This window comes from Sapajus apella, unplaced genomic scaffold (assembly GCF_009761245.1).
Source record: "Sapajus apella isolate SASKATOON/1434 unplaced genomic scaffold, GSC_monkey_1.0 scaffold126, whole genome shotgun sequence".
Lineage (NCBI taxonomy): Eukaryota > Metazoa > Chordata > Mammalia > Primates > Cebidae > Sapajus > Sapajus apella.
The window spans coordinates 2,856,785-2,871,788 of record NW_022437066.1 but is presented as its reverse complement, the minus strand read 5'-3'; the positions used below and the strand labels follow the sequence as shown (position 1 = coordinate 2,871,788).

The 15,004-nt window shown below is 57.3% G+C and overlaps 1 protein-coding gene across 1 annotated transcript in view; it reads left to right on the top strand.

Moving 5' to 3' along the window:
• Nucleotides 1-1,999, top strand: part of OLFM1 (olfactomedin 1) — a 32,018-nt gene extending 30,019 nt beyond the window's left edge. Inside the window, exon 6 of the mRNA XM_032261939.1 lies at nt 327-1,999. Coding sequence (XP_032117830.1) covers nt 327-1,001 — 675 coding nt within the window. The 3' untranslated portion in view covers nt 1,002-1,999. The remainder of the gene's footprint in view (nt 1-326) is intronic.
• Nucleotides 2,000-15,004: the final 13,005 nt, after the last annotated feature.

Sequence of the window (15,004 nt, the reverse complement as noted above, 5' to 3'; positions counted from 1 at the left end):
GACACGCTCACTGGGCCTGTGGAGGTGCTCACTGGGCGTTTGGACGCACTCACTGGGCGTTTGGACGTGTTCACTGGGCCTGTGGATGCGCTCGCTGGGCATTTGGACGCGCTCGCTGGGCTCATGGACGCGCTCACTGGGCGTTTGGACACACTCACTGGGCGTTTGGACATGCTCACTGGGCTCGTGGACGCGCTCACTGGGCATTTGGACACGCTTACTGGGCCTGTGGACACGCTCACAGGGCGTTTGGACGTGCTCACTGCATCTTTGTAAGTGCTCGCTGTGTGTATACGCGCTCACCGCTGGGTCTGCTCTCTCTGCAGGTGTGGTACATGGATGGCTATCACAACAACCGCTTCGTGCGTGAGTACAAGTCCATGGTGGACTTCATGAACACGGACAATTTCACCTCGCACCGCCTCCCCCACCCCTGGTCGGGCACGGGGCAGGTGGTGTACAACGGGTCCATCTATTTCAACAAGTTCCAGAGCCACATCATCATCAGGTTCGACCTGAAGACGGAGACCATCCTCAAGACCCGCAGCCTGGACTACGCTGGCTACAACAACATGTACCACTATGCCTGGGGCGGCCACTCGGACATCGACCTCATGGTGGACGAGAGTGGGCTGTGGGCCGTGTATGCCACCAACCAGAACGCCGGCAACATCGTGGTCAGCAGGCTGGACCCCGTGTCCCTGCAGACCCTACAGACGTGGAACACAAGCTACCCCAAGCGCAGTGCCGGGGAGGCCTTCATCATCTGCGGCACGCTGTACGTCACCAACGGCTACTCGGGGGGCACCAAGGTCCACTACGCCTACCAGACCAACGCCTCCACCTACGAATACATCGACATCCCCTTCCAGAACAAATACTCCCACATCTCCATGCTGGACTACAACCCCAAGGACCGCGCGCTGTACGCCTGGAACAACGGCCACCAGATCCTCTACAACGTGACCCTCTTCCACGTCATCCGCTCCGACGAGTTGTAGCTCCCTCCGCCTGGAAGCCAGGGGCCCACGTCCTCACCGCGAGGAAACTCCTGTGAAACCGCTGCCAAAAAGATACCAATACTACTAACAACTAACCGTGAAAAATCATCAGCAGTGCGGATTCTGACATCGAGGGATGGCATTACCTCCATGTTTCTCTCATGCGAGCCGGCGGGCCACAGACGTCGGAAGAAACTCCTGTATTTGCAGCTGGAACTGCAGCCCGCGGCGCCCCGGTCCTCCTCCCCGCCCCCTCCCCCTCTGGTCAGACAACATATTTAAGAGGCAAGGCAGTGACTGTTGGCCAGTCCTCACCGGGAACAACCCACCGTTAGGATCGCATGGACCTTTCCTTAGATCGTGGTCAGCTCCGAGGGATGCGGCATCCGGGCTCTGTGGGAGCCCCGGGCCGCGCCCGGCCGTAGGTTAGTGTAACTCACCTCCCATCGCAGTGCCGTTTCTTGACTGTGTTGCCGTGTCTTAGACTAACTGTGCTGAGACTCCACGTAGCTCCTGGACCGTGTCTAGTACCTACTAAAGCGATGGTCAGAGCGTGTAGAGTGAACTTGCTGTGCCCACGTTGTTATAACTCACGTACCCCCTAGATAGATTGTGCAGCGTTCCCTCTGTTATTCCCTTGAGGTGGTGACTTCGTATGTTCAGTTTATGCAATGATTGTTGTAAATGCAATGCCATAGTTTGGATTAATAAGTGGATGGTTTTTGTTTCTAAAAAGAAAAAAAAAATCAGTGTTCACCCTTATAGAGACATAGTCAAGTTCATGTTGATAATAATCAAAGGAATTACTCTCTTCTTGTTAAATTAGCTAAACCATGTAACCGCAGATAGGAAGGGCTCGCCTCGGGAAACTTTCGCCCGATGGGACGGGAAGGTCATACGGGCCACAGTGTGCGGAAAGTACATTTTTTAAGTAAAAAACAAAGGAAGACTTTGTACTGTCCAGTTACCTAAAGAACAATAAAAGCATTAGGACATGTGTTTGCGTCACTGGTCGTTTCTGTGGCATTTTAAAGTGACCGAGGCTTCCAGGTCCTTGCAGACACATTCCCGGGTTTGATCGACCCTTTCAGAAAGAGAAGCAAATCCTTTCTTTTGGAAGAGGCCACAGACATGTCCCTGCTGGATCTCCAACGTCCCATCCCCCAACCTGGAGAAGCACCTTAGAATCTGCCCCCAACCCCTTCGGTGACTCTGGGGTGCCACTCCAACTTGGGCCATACACGGGGGACTCCACCCACATGCCATCTCCACCCTGCACTCCCTCCACAGACACCGCTGGAGGAGCCTGGGGCGGCACCCACTTTAGACAGCCCTGGCATGGTGGGCAGAGACCCTGCTGAGGAAACGTTCCCTCACCTAGGGCTACAGCAGACCCTGGAGGTGAATGATGCCCCTGTCCGGGACCCATATCTCCCCAGGCCGTGGCCAGGTGTGTGCAGCCCTTGGCCACCCTGAGCAGCCCAGGGTGTCACGTGGACTAGATCCTGTGAGCCTCATGGAGCCCCTGCCACTGAGCAACCCCGAGTCTCTACAGGACAGGCCATACCTCAATGCTCACAGCCTTTCTGGAGTGTACGGGTACTTCCTGCCCGCCAGAGAAGGAAGAAAGCAACTCCCTGCACCACACAACATTCTGGCACCAACTTGGCAGAAGAGGGCTGCTCGTCTGGGTGCCCAGGTAGAGTGTGAGGTTGGGAGCCACCCTGCTCTCACCTGCCCTCTACTCCGGGGCAGCTGGCACCCCTAACAAGGTAGATGGCAAGTCAGTGATGGGCATTGGGGAAAGCCGGGCAACCCTGTGAGCCTGGCCCAGTGACACCTGCTCAAACCAGGGAGTGGATGAGCTTCCAGCATTTCTGTCATTTGCCCTGGAATGACAGCCAGCCGGGCGGTACCCAGGTGGAATCATGGATGGTGCTTAAACAAAGGTGATTGGTGCTTGGTACCCGGTGGAACCGAGTCCAAGAATGTCCGAGAAGGAGCGACCCCAGCTCCTGAAACCACACAGAAGCTGGGGCCACTGAAACAGTGAACCGGTCAGGGAAGGAGGCAGCTGGGAACATTTGGGGACCATGTCTAGCTCCCTTGTTACCTGGCCCTGGACAACAGTTAGGAAAACGAGGTGACAAATGCACAGGTGAGCCCCAACCCACCGGCGGGAAGGGAAGGAGATGCAAGCGTGTCTGCAGAGGTGCAGAGCCTGGCTCCCAGGCCCATAGCCATCGGTCACTCGTGGGGCCGAAGTCTGCCCCAGGTCCCTTTCTCCAGCCACTAGGGCCACGTTACACCCCAGTCCCGAGCTGCCTAGAACCCCCCTCAGGGGTTCGGTGCCTGCCTCTGCGCTGCACACTGTCCCAGTTGGGCTGGCCACTTCCCACCTGCTCCCCCAGGCCCCACCTGTCTCCTAGTCTCTCACCTGCCCTGTGTACCCTGCTGTCCCCGTCTGCCTCCCCCAGAGGCCAGCTCAGGGGCCATGATTTTGGGAGCAACTCCCTCTCACCTCTAGGGAGCAATCCTCCTTGGCCCTGTGTTCCTCCGGGGCCCCATCGTCCCGTTCCCCGGCTCTCACGGGCACCTGCGTCCAGTGTCTATGAGTCTCTTACATCTGACATGATGGGTTTGTTGGGATTTGGGGGGTTGGGGAGGGTGTCCAAAATAGGTGAATTTCCAAACCCAAGACAAAAAGGCCCAACATTTGGGAGGGAGTGGGGCACAAACGGCTAATCCGAACCTGCAGCGTGGCTGGCAGGAAGGCAGCCTCACACACCACCCACCACAGTGGAGTTCGCTTACAGTGGGGGCCCTCAGGACTGGAGGCACGCCCACACTGTTCTGTTTACAAATTGTCTCAGAGCGCGGAGCGGTACCAACCCCCTGCAAGGCACAGGAGTGGATATTCCAGCAAAGCCCCGAGTTTCCATCAAACCATAACTCAGCTGAGTGGGCCAGTGACTTTACTCCTGACGAGATGGAAACCCGTCCAAGCAGAATCAGGTGGGAACTATTCTGTAATTACAGGCTGTGATTACAGGCTGATTTCTTTGTGATCTCCCCTTAATGACATAGTGAAGTGAGTCACCAGAAGACAAAACAATGGTCGGACGGGCCCCCACCGATCTGCTGCCTCAGACTGGGGATTTGCTGGGGAGAATATTCCTCCAGGATATCGCCTGAGCAAGAAAAATGGTTCTATCCAGAGAGCAAATGAAATAACCAGGCTGCCGTTAAATCTCCCAGATTCCAATAACCGAATATATTGGCTGATGGTGGAACATCTGTGGATGAATTTTCTTTATTAAAAGTTTGGCCCAGAATCAAAATCCGGCATAGATTCGCAGTACTCAGAGACCGGTGCAAGAGGCAGTTCTGTTAGCACCTGGGTCCGAAAGTCTCCTAATTTCCAGAGGGTTTCTTTTCCTGAAGGAAGCCTGTGATGGGTGGGCCCACAGGTCCCCGTGGAATCCTCCCTGGCCCCGTCAGAGCTGCAGGTGCTCAGTAGCACTTGGTGGGGGGAACATAAGGTGTGGGCAGCTCTGCTCTCTCACCCAGGGAGCAGGAGGGGTCGGCTCTGGGTAGGCGGCCCTGGGCGGGGCGCTCCGTCTCTGCAATGCTTGGGAAGAGCTGGGTGGACAGCCGGTGCCCAGCTCTGTCCTTGGAAGGGATCCAGGAAGGAAAGGCACTGTTATTTCCGATAGCCTAACACTCTGGAACGGCCGACAGTCGGCATGCCAGGCGACACTGGGGCAGGCTGTGGGCACAAGCAGGCCCGCTGGGCCGGCCCAAGGGACTCTTCAACCCAGAAACCCTTGGCCATGTAGTCATAGTCCACAAAGCTGCAGAGCGTGAAAACGTTTTTACTGAAACGTTTCACCTAATTCCCTTTGAAAGTAGCAAGGGGCGGCTTGAAGCAGATGCTGCTCCCCCGGGGACCTTTGGACCCCACAGCCCCATTGAAGAGGCATCAGGCCCTGAGCTAGATGGGAAAAGGGTCGAAGGCACCAGCAGTTTCCCCGGGTCACTGGGCTTCCGACCCATGAGCCACAGTCCACAAGATGAGCACAGCCCAGCATGGAGAAGGGCCTAGAACGGCAAGCTGAAGCTTGGAGATCAGCTGAGCCTGTGATCAGGGACAGCAGACGGCTCCTGGTGCTCAAGCAGGACCGGGAGGCAGAGGAATTGGGTCAGGTCCTGGTCCAGCCTCCTACAAGGCCTGGCCAGGGAGCAATTTCACCTGTCTCCACCCTCGGGGGTATGGGGTAGGGGCGAAGCCATCATCCAGGGCAGTGGGGACAACTGACTCGGCCCTCTGCTCTCTGTGAGCTTTCAGTTCCTATCTTCTGCCCATTTTGTTCTATTCAGTTGTTGGTCTTTACTTTCTCAGATTTTAGAAGTTCTTTCTGTGTGTGGAAAGTCAGCTGTCGTGACTCTGCGGTCCGAGCTGCCCATATGGTCTGGTCTGTCATTCATCTCTGGATTTTGGTTATGCGTTGAGTGTGTGTGTGTGTGTGTGTGTGTGTGTGTGTGTGTGTGTGTGTGTGCGTGATCAGAGTTATCCGTCATCCTTGTGATGCTTGTGACTTGGGGTCACAGTTAGGGTCGTCTTCCCAAGGTGAGCCCAGCTCCTCCTGGTTCTCAGGAAGCCTGCCTGGTCACCCTGGGGCCGTCCATGCCCTGGCGTTGATAGTGTGGAGCAGTTTTGTCTTCTTCCAAAGGCTGCTTCTTGGCCCCAGTGCTATTTATTCAATGACCCAGCTTCCCCCCGCCTCACCCGCTGATGCTTTGTACTGGGGTCCATCCCCAGTCCCTCTGACTGGGTCTGTGCTGGATGCTGCGTCCGGAAGGCAAGGACCCACTGACACACAGGGGCAGGGGCTTCTCACAGGCATCCACTCCTGAAGTACCTTGAGCACTTCCCATATGGTTTTTTATTTTTATTTTTTTTTACTTTTTTTGAGATGGAGTCTTGCTCTGTCGCCCAGAGTGGAGTGCAGTGGCGTGATCCCAGCTCACCGCAACCTCTGCCTCTTGGGTTCAAGCAATTCTTCTGCCTCAGCCTCCTGAGTAGCTGGGATTACAGGCACGCACCACTATGCACAGCTAATTTTTTTTTTTTTAAGTAGAGACAGGATTTCACCCTGTTGGCCAGGCTGGTCTTGAATAGCTGACCTCAAGTGATCCATCCACCTCGGCCTCCCAAAGTGCTGGGATTACAGGCGTGAGCCACCGATCCTGGCCCTGCATTGTTCTTTAAAGTGATCTAAGCAGCCTATGAATCATGACGCCTCAGCCCTGTCCTTGCCAGGTCCTGCTCCCAGCATCGTCCGGAAGCCTGAGCTCCATCTTTCGCCTTCACCAGTGTTGTCGGGTCAGTAAAGACTGCAGTGGCTCCAGGGTGCTGGCTCTCTCGGACACAGCTCTTGGCTGTTGTAAACCAAGTGCCTAACTCCAGAGACTTTGCCAGGATTCCACGGTAAGGTGAGCTCTTGTCCTCGGAAGGATCTTTCAGGGAAACCCTCACCCCACGGGGTGTGGCATGACCTCCATCTTGGCAGGGGGAGATTACACAGCAGCCCAGACCTGCTGATAAGCCACAGCACTGGGTAGGAACCTGAGGCTGCCCAGCCTGGGCTCTGCTCTTTCCCGCCTTCAGCCGGCCTGCTGGCACCCATGGCGTGTCCTCCAGCTGGTGAGTCACCAGCCACTTATTCATCACGCAGCAGGCAGCGGAAGGTGCCAGAATGGCGTGCCGGGCCAGGCTCTGTGCTGGTGAGTCACTGCGGCCAGCGTGGAGTAGTGCAGCAGAGGGAGGCGAGGCTCTGGCCAAGGAAGGCGGAGCCAGCAGGCGGCATCACTTCTACCTCTGCCCTCTTAGGGGAGGACGGCTGATGGGGGAGTTGGGCCTTTCCTCTGCACGCCCTCAATCCCCATGCCCCACCACACACACACCTGCACAGCCATGGGTACACGCAGGTACACCCATGCGCGCACACAGACATGCATGCACACGGCATGCACCCCAGCTAATACCAAGCACCCCAGCAGAAGCGGAGCAGCTACAAGTTAACAAGCAGGCCTTCCAGACTCACTTCGCTTCCTCTGGTTTAATCCGTTCCCTGGAAAACAGGAGTCATGACCCCGCCCTGCCTGCTTCCCAGCAGACTTCTGTTCCATGGCTTCTCTGCCCACTGCTCCAGTCCCCCAGCCTGGCAGGAGGAGCAAAGCTTGGGCATGAAGTCACCCAGACCTGGGCTCGAACCCTGCCTCCAACACACGCAGCCCGCTCTGGGCTGTAGTTTCCCAGCCCGACACCCGAGGATGCCAACGCTGGCGTCACAGTGAGGGGCTGTGCTGGGGAAGCATGGGTCTGTTGCCAGCAGACACCACGCCCCATTTGTGGAAGTGGCAGCCACGACTCTTGTGACAACTCCCCCCAGGCTGGCAGGGGCACTGGGCTTCACAGCAGATGACTTCAGGGGCCCCTTTTCCCCCTTTACCTGGAAAAGGCTTCGAAGTTGGTCTCTTCCTGGCCTCCAGGCAAAGCACCCGCTGACCTTGCGCCACCTCCCTCTCCTGATCTGGTGCAGTTGCTCCCTCCAGGGGCTCCCACAGCCCTTGGCTCTGCCCCTAAGGCGCCGTCATCCCCACTCGGCAAGTAGAGACATCAAGGCCCAGAGAGACCAGTTAACACCAGCCCAAGTTAGCTCAGCAAGGGAGAGGCGGCCCTGAGATGGAACCCAAGTCCCCTGACACCCAGCCTTGAGCTGTTACCCAAGAACTATGTTTCGAGAAATTGGCGTGATGCCAAAGCAACTGTCTTCTAATCGGCCACAGTTCTGAGAATTGCTGGGGGCTGGAAGCCCACCGCCCCGGAGGCCACTCTCTTCCTTCCCGAGTTAGGCCCTGGAGGCTGGGCTTTAGCAACACTGGAGACTCCAGCAGCTGACTCTGAAAAGAAACAGCAATTTCCTTATTGATCTTTCCCTTCCTGCTACGGGCTGGAACACAAAGTCGCCAAGAATGACATTGCTGCTGCACGTTTCTCGTTGCCTCAGTTTTGCTTATTGAATTGTTATTCCTCGTGGACCCCAGCCTTCGGCCGCTGCTCCACCCCTAACAGCTGCTTGTTTCAAGGACGTCAGTGGCTCATCCAGATTCCCTGAAAAGTGCCTTCTTTGGCTAGGGCCTCCAGCACAGACCCCTCCAGCACTGCCCCCAGCACAGCAGAGCCTGAAAGGTGGCCAGCTGTCCGTCCACCAGCATCGTGGCTTCCTGGCCTCCAGCCTCCTCGTTTCTGTAATCAGCAGGACGGGCTCTCCGGTCAGTGCTCAGCCTGTTTGTCTCGCTTAGGCTGGCTCCTGTTGTCCCTGTTAAACTGGCTGTGGCAGGCCATAATCAAGAAGAAAAACAGTGGCTGCATCAGGTCATTCGAGGAAGCTGACAGGAGCTCCGGAAAGGCTGGGAACGGACAGATTCAATTAAACTTTTACTGCGGCCCATCGGCTCCTGGCCTGGCCAGTGAATTCTGGAGCTGGCCTGAGGTTTGGAGATGACTGACAGCCAGGGGAGCTTCTCCGGGATCCCTCCTACCAGAAGGCTGTCAGTCTGCACTGGTCCCAGGCAGGCCAGGGGAGCGTGGTCCTACGGGGTACCCTGCAGCGCAGCTCTGCAGAGGCTTAATGACCGTACGGCTCCATGCCAAGGGCTCGAACTAGACACCCCGGCCTCAAGGGGCTCTGCATCCAGCACAGAAGACACAGACAGGGACAGGCAATTCCAGAAGGTGCTCCCGAATCTCCCACTCTTGGCTATGAAAACAGCGGCTAGTTTAGCCCATTCAAGCGCAGTAAAATCACAGACAGATGTAGGTGGCCTCTTTGGGCCCTTACCCATTCTATATATACAGGCCGAGATTAATCTGAAAGGTGATTTTCTGGATAAAACCGTGTTATTCTTAGACCCCTTCACCTTCTCCTGCTCCCCTCACTGGCACAGGCTTTTGGAGGAGCCATCTTCCTCAAAGAATGCAAAAAGAAACACACACATTTAACGCCAAAGAGAGTTTCTGTGGACACTGAGAGGGGTGAGGGCTGGGGATACTGAGGACCCATCAGAGTCCCTGCTCCAGCACTGGCTGCTGTGTGGCCCTTAATGGGCCTTAGGTTTCAAATCTGTAAAACGGGATTCGCATAGGACCCACCCCTGGGGACCATTGAGAGCAGGCCCTGAGCCAACCCTGAAAAGCAGAACGGCAGGGGGTGACACGGGGTGCTGGGGCGGGACTGTGGGGTGGGGACGGTACAGGGTGAGACAGGGTCCTGGGTTGGGATAGTGGGGTGGGGATGGCAGCGGGGGGTGACACAGGGTACTGGGGCTGGGACAGTGGGTGGGGAGGGCAGGGTCCCTGACTGGTGGGCACCAACACTCTGTGGGGATGGTGGTGGGAATGCAGGGGCAGTGAGGTGCGGTCCTGGGGGCTGCTGACTGCTCACGGCTCCTCATCATCCCCATTCGCTGAGCAGGGGTCGCCGGGCTGCCTACTGAGCCCTTGTGTTTGTTACCTCCTCTCATCGCCCCATCAAGCACCATTTCTCGTATTGGAAAACTAAGGCTGGGACTAGTCAGGTGACTTCCACTGGGCCTCACATCCCAGACAGGCAGCTCAGGTGCTGGCTCCATTGTGAGGTATCCAGGCCACCCACGAGGGAGGGAGCCACAGCTGTCCTTGCGCTGGGCCTGCTGTGGGACACCGATGGACTGGCCACTGCTCCGCTCCGTCTGCAGGTGAGCTCAGGTCCTCCGAAGCACTGTCCACAGGTGTCACCCGTGGAGAGTCTTGACTACGAGTGGTCCAGGTTCTTTGCATTTTGAACGAAGAATTGGACAAAATACACAAACAAAAAGGAAAGCACAGATGAATTGAAACAAAGGTACATCCACAGAGCGGGAACGGGCCGGAGCAAGCCACGCACAGACCACAGGGCACAGAAGTTTCTGGGCTTAAATACCATCGACAGCTTTCCCATTGGTTACTTGCTTACACTCTATGCAAATGAAGTGCTGGCCCAAGACCAATCTGATTTGTTACAGGAGGCAACCAATCAGAGGCTACAGTGGAGGTACAAGGTTACACCTTATGCAAATGAAGACGGCTGGCAGCCAGTCTGATTGGTTGTGGGAGGCACCAATCAGAGGTACTTTCCATGTTTCCTCTGCCAGGCAGTGCAGAGTCCGGAGCTGCAGAGTGGGTAGCCTCTGAGCCTTTTGTTCCCTGGGCCTGGAGATGTGGGGTTTCCTTTCGATTTAGTTTTAAGAAGTCAGCCTGGGCCAGGCGCGGTGGCTCACACCTGTAATCCCAGCACTTTGGGAGGCCGAGGTGGGCAGATCACAAGGTCAAGAGATCGAGCCCATCCTGGCCAGCATGGTGAAACCCCATCTCTACTAAAAATACAAAAATTAGCTGGGTGTGGTGGTGGGCACCTGTAATCCCAGCTACTCGGGAGGCTGAGGCAGGAGAATTGCTTGAACCCGGGAGGCAGAGGTTGCAGTGAGCAGAGATCGCACCACTGCACTCCAGCCTGGCAACAGAGCGAGACTCTGTCTCAAAAAAAAACAAAAAAAATGTCAGCATGATTCAGCCTCAGGTTCCCTGCCTCACAGCAGTCCACTCTGGAGTGTCTGCAGAAGACCCCAGGGTGGACCGGAGGCCCCACGGTCCTGCCGTGTGTTTTGAGCACACAAAGGGCAGCACACACCTCCCACTGAGAAGCACGGAGAAGGCACGCAAGGCATGGATGGGCTTCAGACGAAAACTCACGCCTGGGGGCGGCCAGTGTGGGCTTCTGGAACATTCCAGTCTACGCTGCAACTTAACCCCCATTTCTGGAGCTCCTCAGGGGTGGGACTGGGAAGAGGTTGCTCGCCCCCCACGAGGCAGGGCCTGGGCTGGTCCTGGCTCTTGTCTTCACCTCGACGCTTCGTTTTTGGAATGGGGGCTGCTCCGAGTGCCCTGGGTATTTGGCTGGGATTCTCTGAGGCAGGGTGTGGATTCTCCTTTCTGCTTCTCAGAACTGAGACTTGGGCCATGAAGTACAAGGAGAAAAGGCACCCAGGAAGCCCCAAGTTCCTGATACAGGAAAGCTTTGGGGGAGATGGAGTCCGGCCCTGTGACCCTCTTTAGAAATGGTCCACAGACCCTCATCAGGGACCAGGAGAAGGAAGCCAGAGCCTCCTTTCCGCTCACTGCCCCCCAGCCTGGCCGTGCAGACCCTCCCTCCCGTGTCTAGGCAGTAGAAGAAGCAATTTGGTATATGTGAATTATTCACAGCAGCCAAAGTGAGAGGCAGGACTGAGACAGCCCATCTAGAAACAACCAGAAAAGAGGTCCCAGCTTGAAAGCACTCATGAGGTTGATCGTGGAAACAAATTAGCGGCGAGTTCAGGAAAACACTGTTTGATGAGATGCAACCACTTGTTCCAAGAACAATAGTCACATGCTGCTTTTCTCCAGACAGCTTTCTGGAGAACCCTGTGCTCTTCTGCAGGCTTTTCAGCTCCTGGCCTGCCGACGTCCATGTCACGGCAACCCCGCTGAATCACTGACTCCGGGGAGCACAGGTCCTTCGGACTCGCTCATGGTCCTGTCCCAGCCACACGTCCGGCCAGCTTAGGGCAAGTGCGCAGTAATAACTCCCCGTGGAGCGCAGGAAGTTGCGCCTCTGATTACCTGGCAGGAGCACCTCCTACGAGCACCAACGCCGGCCATAGCCTGTGCCCTGACCCCAAGCCATGGCTCTCCACCGCCTCAATCAGGCCCAGCCTGGAGGCACATCGCATGCCTGGTTGGGACTGTGCACATCCCTTTATTGTAAAATCATCCCAAATTTGGTGCTGCTGGCTTGGGGCCGTCTCCAAAAGCACCGCACGTTTAGCCTTAGCTGCAAAGGTTCATGTTTGCCCCTAGACAGGGCACTCCCTGCAGAAAAAGTGGGGGCAGAGCAATTGTGCAGATAACAGGCAAACCCCGAAAAGACCTCAGGAGTCTAGAATTTGCCCCTGCAGGTAGGGCGGGGCGTGGGCACAGGGCCTGGGGCTGGGCAGCACCAGACGTCAAGGCGTCACAGAGAACGAGACTTCTCTGTTCTTGTGTGATTCACGACTTCTCGTCATCACACAAGCATGAAAGGTGAGACACGGGACAGTTTGGGTTGTTGGGATGTGGGTCAGGGTCACCTGCCCTGGACGGGACTGCCGAGGCCCATGGCTTCCCCTCCTGAGTGGCTGGGTCACTGCTCAAAGGTCTAAGGCCCTTCCCCTCTGCCGCTCTGCATTCCGTCCTGTTCACGGGGCTCCTGCCATGTGGAAGGTCCCAGGCAGGAGCTGCCCGCCCAGCACAGGGAGGAAGGAACTCCCGCCCTTATAAATGGCCAGAGGACCCCATGGTGCTATGGCTGCCAGGATGGGCTGACGGCTGGTGGGTCTGGGCCACCGGCATCTGCTCATCCGCTCATCAGCTCCCTTAACCAAATAATCAAGAGTCACCCTTTGTTATTGACGCCGTTTGGGGCCTGGGAGCACGGGGGTGACCAAGTCAGAAAGGCCTGGGCCTCACGTGCAGGAGGGGAAATGGAGGGGGCAGGTCAGTGGATGACAATGTCAGGGGTGGTGAGTGGCAGGAAAGCAGTGGCAGGGAGAGGTTGATGGTGGCAGAGAGAGAGAGGAGGCCGCTGCAGGAGGAGCATCCTCGGGACATCGCCAGGGAGTGAGTCCAGGAAGCGCTATCCCCCAAAAAACTTCTCCCAAGACTAGCAGAACAGAGCAGAGGTGGGAATGGGCATTTGCGTGTGAGGGGCATACCTTTCCATCTGCTCCAACTTTCTCAGCGAAGCCCGCGTCAAGGTCAGGGTCAGGGAAGGGGAGGGGCCAGAGCTTGGAGGAGGGCTTGCAGGGAGCAGGTGTAAGCCCGTTGGTTTGAAGGGTGGGGAACTGGCCCCCTAGGGCTGCACAGGGTGGGGAATTCCTGCCAGTCAACAGAGGAAGGGAGTGAGGGTGTGAGTGGGAGTGGGGGCACTACCTCGGGGGCCACGGAAATCCAGTGGGGCTAGGCAGAGGCAGGCAAGGGCAAGGGGCAGGCAGGGGTTAAGAGCAAGAATGTGGCTGCAGCCAGGAAGTGAGGTCTGCACACAGCCAGGGGCCTGGACCACTCCATCAGGCGAGCTGGAGAGAAGGGGACTTGGAACCAGGATTTGGGGGGAGGAGCTGCCACCAGGACTGACAGGGGCAGGGGCATGGCCCACCAGGAGAGCGACTCAGGTGGGGGACAAGCTGGTTAGTGGGGCCAAGGAGCTGAGAGGCCTCACTGGGATCAGGACCCATTGGGGCCACGCTGGAGGGAGCTGCCCTGCAGGACCAGGACAGGCTGCTTGGAGGAGGTGAGCAGAGGAGCTGGGCTTTGCAGAGGGCGAGGAGGCAGGGCTCATCCATGTGAGAAAGAGGGGAACCACCATGGGGAGAGAAAACAACCTTCCCTGGAGAGGCTGTGGGAGCAAGGCCCCACCTCTCCCAACAGCCAGGTGTCAGAGCAGGGCGGAGGGTGCTCAGGGAAGGGGGGTGTTCATGGCTGCAGATCTGCATGGAGGGGCCTCCCAGCAGGCTGCGGGGACAGTGAGTGGGCTTGGGTGGGGGCAGTGTGCATGGGGCAGGGGTCTCATGGACACGTGGGGGAGCCAGGGCCAGAGCCGCGCCCTCTTCTCCACGTGGGCTCCACGCAGCACCTGCCGGAAGGCATGCTGACGCCAAGCCCGAGCTCCTCCCCTCCTCGCCACTCCGCCTGCGCTGCCCTTCAAGGGCTGGGCTCAGTTGAGGAGGCTGAGAGTCTACATCAGAGCTATGTCTTCAGCTCAGTCCGCGTCCATCCACTCCCCCCTCACCCGGCCGGCATGGACTCAGAACCTAGCAGGTGCCAGGCCTCGTAGCCAGCATTAACCATGCCAGCGGTGTGGGGCCTTTGCAGACTAGGGACTTGGCTTACTCTTGGACACACCCTGCACACCCCCACACCTTGCACACATGCCCGCACACTTACATACAACCGTCACGGAGGCATGAAGTGACCAGGCCCGGAGGGAAGTGCAGAGACAGTGGCCAAAGCCAGAGTGGAAGATCGTTGCTTCCCACGAAGCCAGGAAGGCTTCCTGGAGGAGGCAGCATCTGTACAGGGAAAGGAGGCACATTCTGAGTGATTGGTACAGCCTAGGAAGAGATGCCGAGAGGAAAGGCTCTTAGAAGCCTCATAGGGGCTGCATCAGTGCGGCTTCCTGGAGCAGACGCTTTCCTTCACTCCCCACTCTACAGTGGATCAGGGAGATGGGCTGATACACTTGGGGAGTGCCACGCACAGCCCAGATCCTGCCTCCTGGGCCAGTGGCTTGGGTGGGAGTCAGGACGATGTGCCATCATTACAGGGGCTGAGTGTTCATACACTCGGGCACTGACGCTGGTGGGGGGAAGAGGGGCACATTCAGGCCCTAAAAACAGTGGCACTTCAGAAACGAGAGTGGCAGGGGAGGGCCTTCCAGGTGGAGAGAATGAGGTAAACAAAGGCTGGGAGGCAGGTGCCGCCGGGCACATTTGGAGGGTGAGGAAACCTGCGTGGCTGGGGGAAGTGTCCACGCTAGAAGTGACAAAGGAGACCAGGGTGCGGGGCGGGGCCGGAGGGCGGCGAGAGGAGACCCTGAGCACCCGGCTTCAGGAGGCAGCTAAGAATGACCTTCTGCCCAACCAGGTACCCCAGGGTGGCCCGTGCTGGCCACGTCTGTTTGGTATCAGTTGTAGCTTCTGAAGGAGACAGGATGAGCCTTCAGCCTTAAGACTTGGCGCCACTAAGGTGGTAGGTGCAGGGAGGAGTTCTGAGCTCCGTGCAGGGAAGAGCCTTTGAAGCGTGGTGAGCTCCCCATTACTGGTGGTGTGCAAGCAGAGAGGAAAGC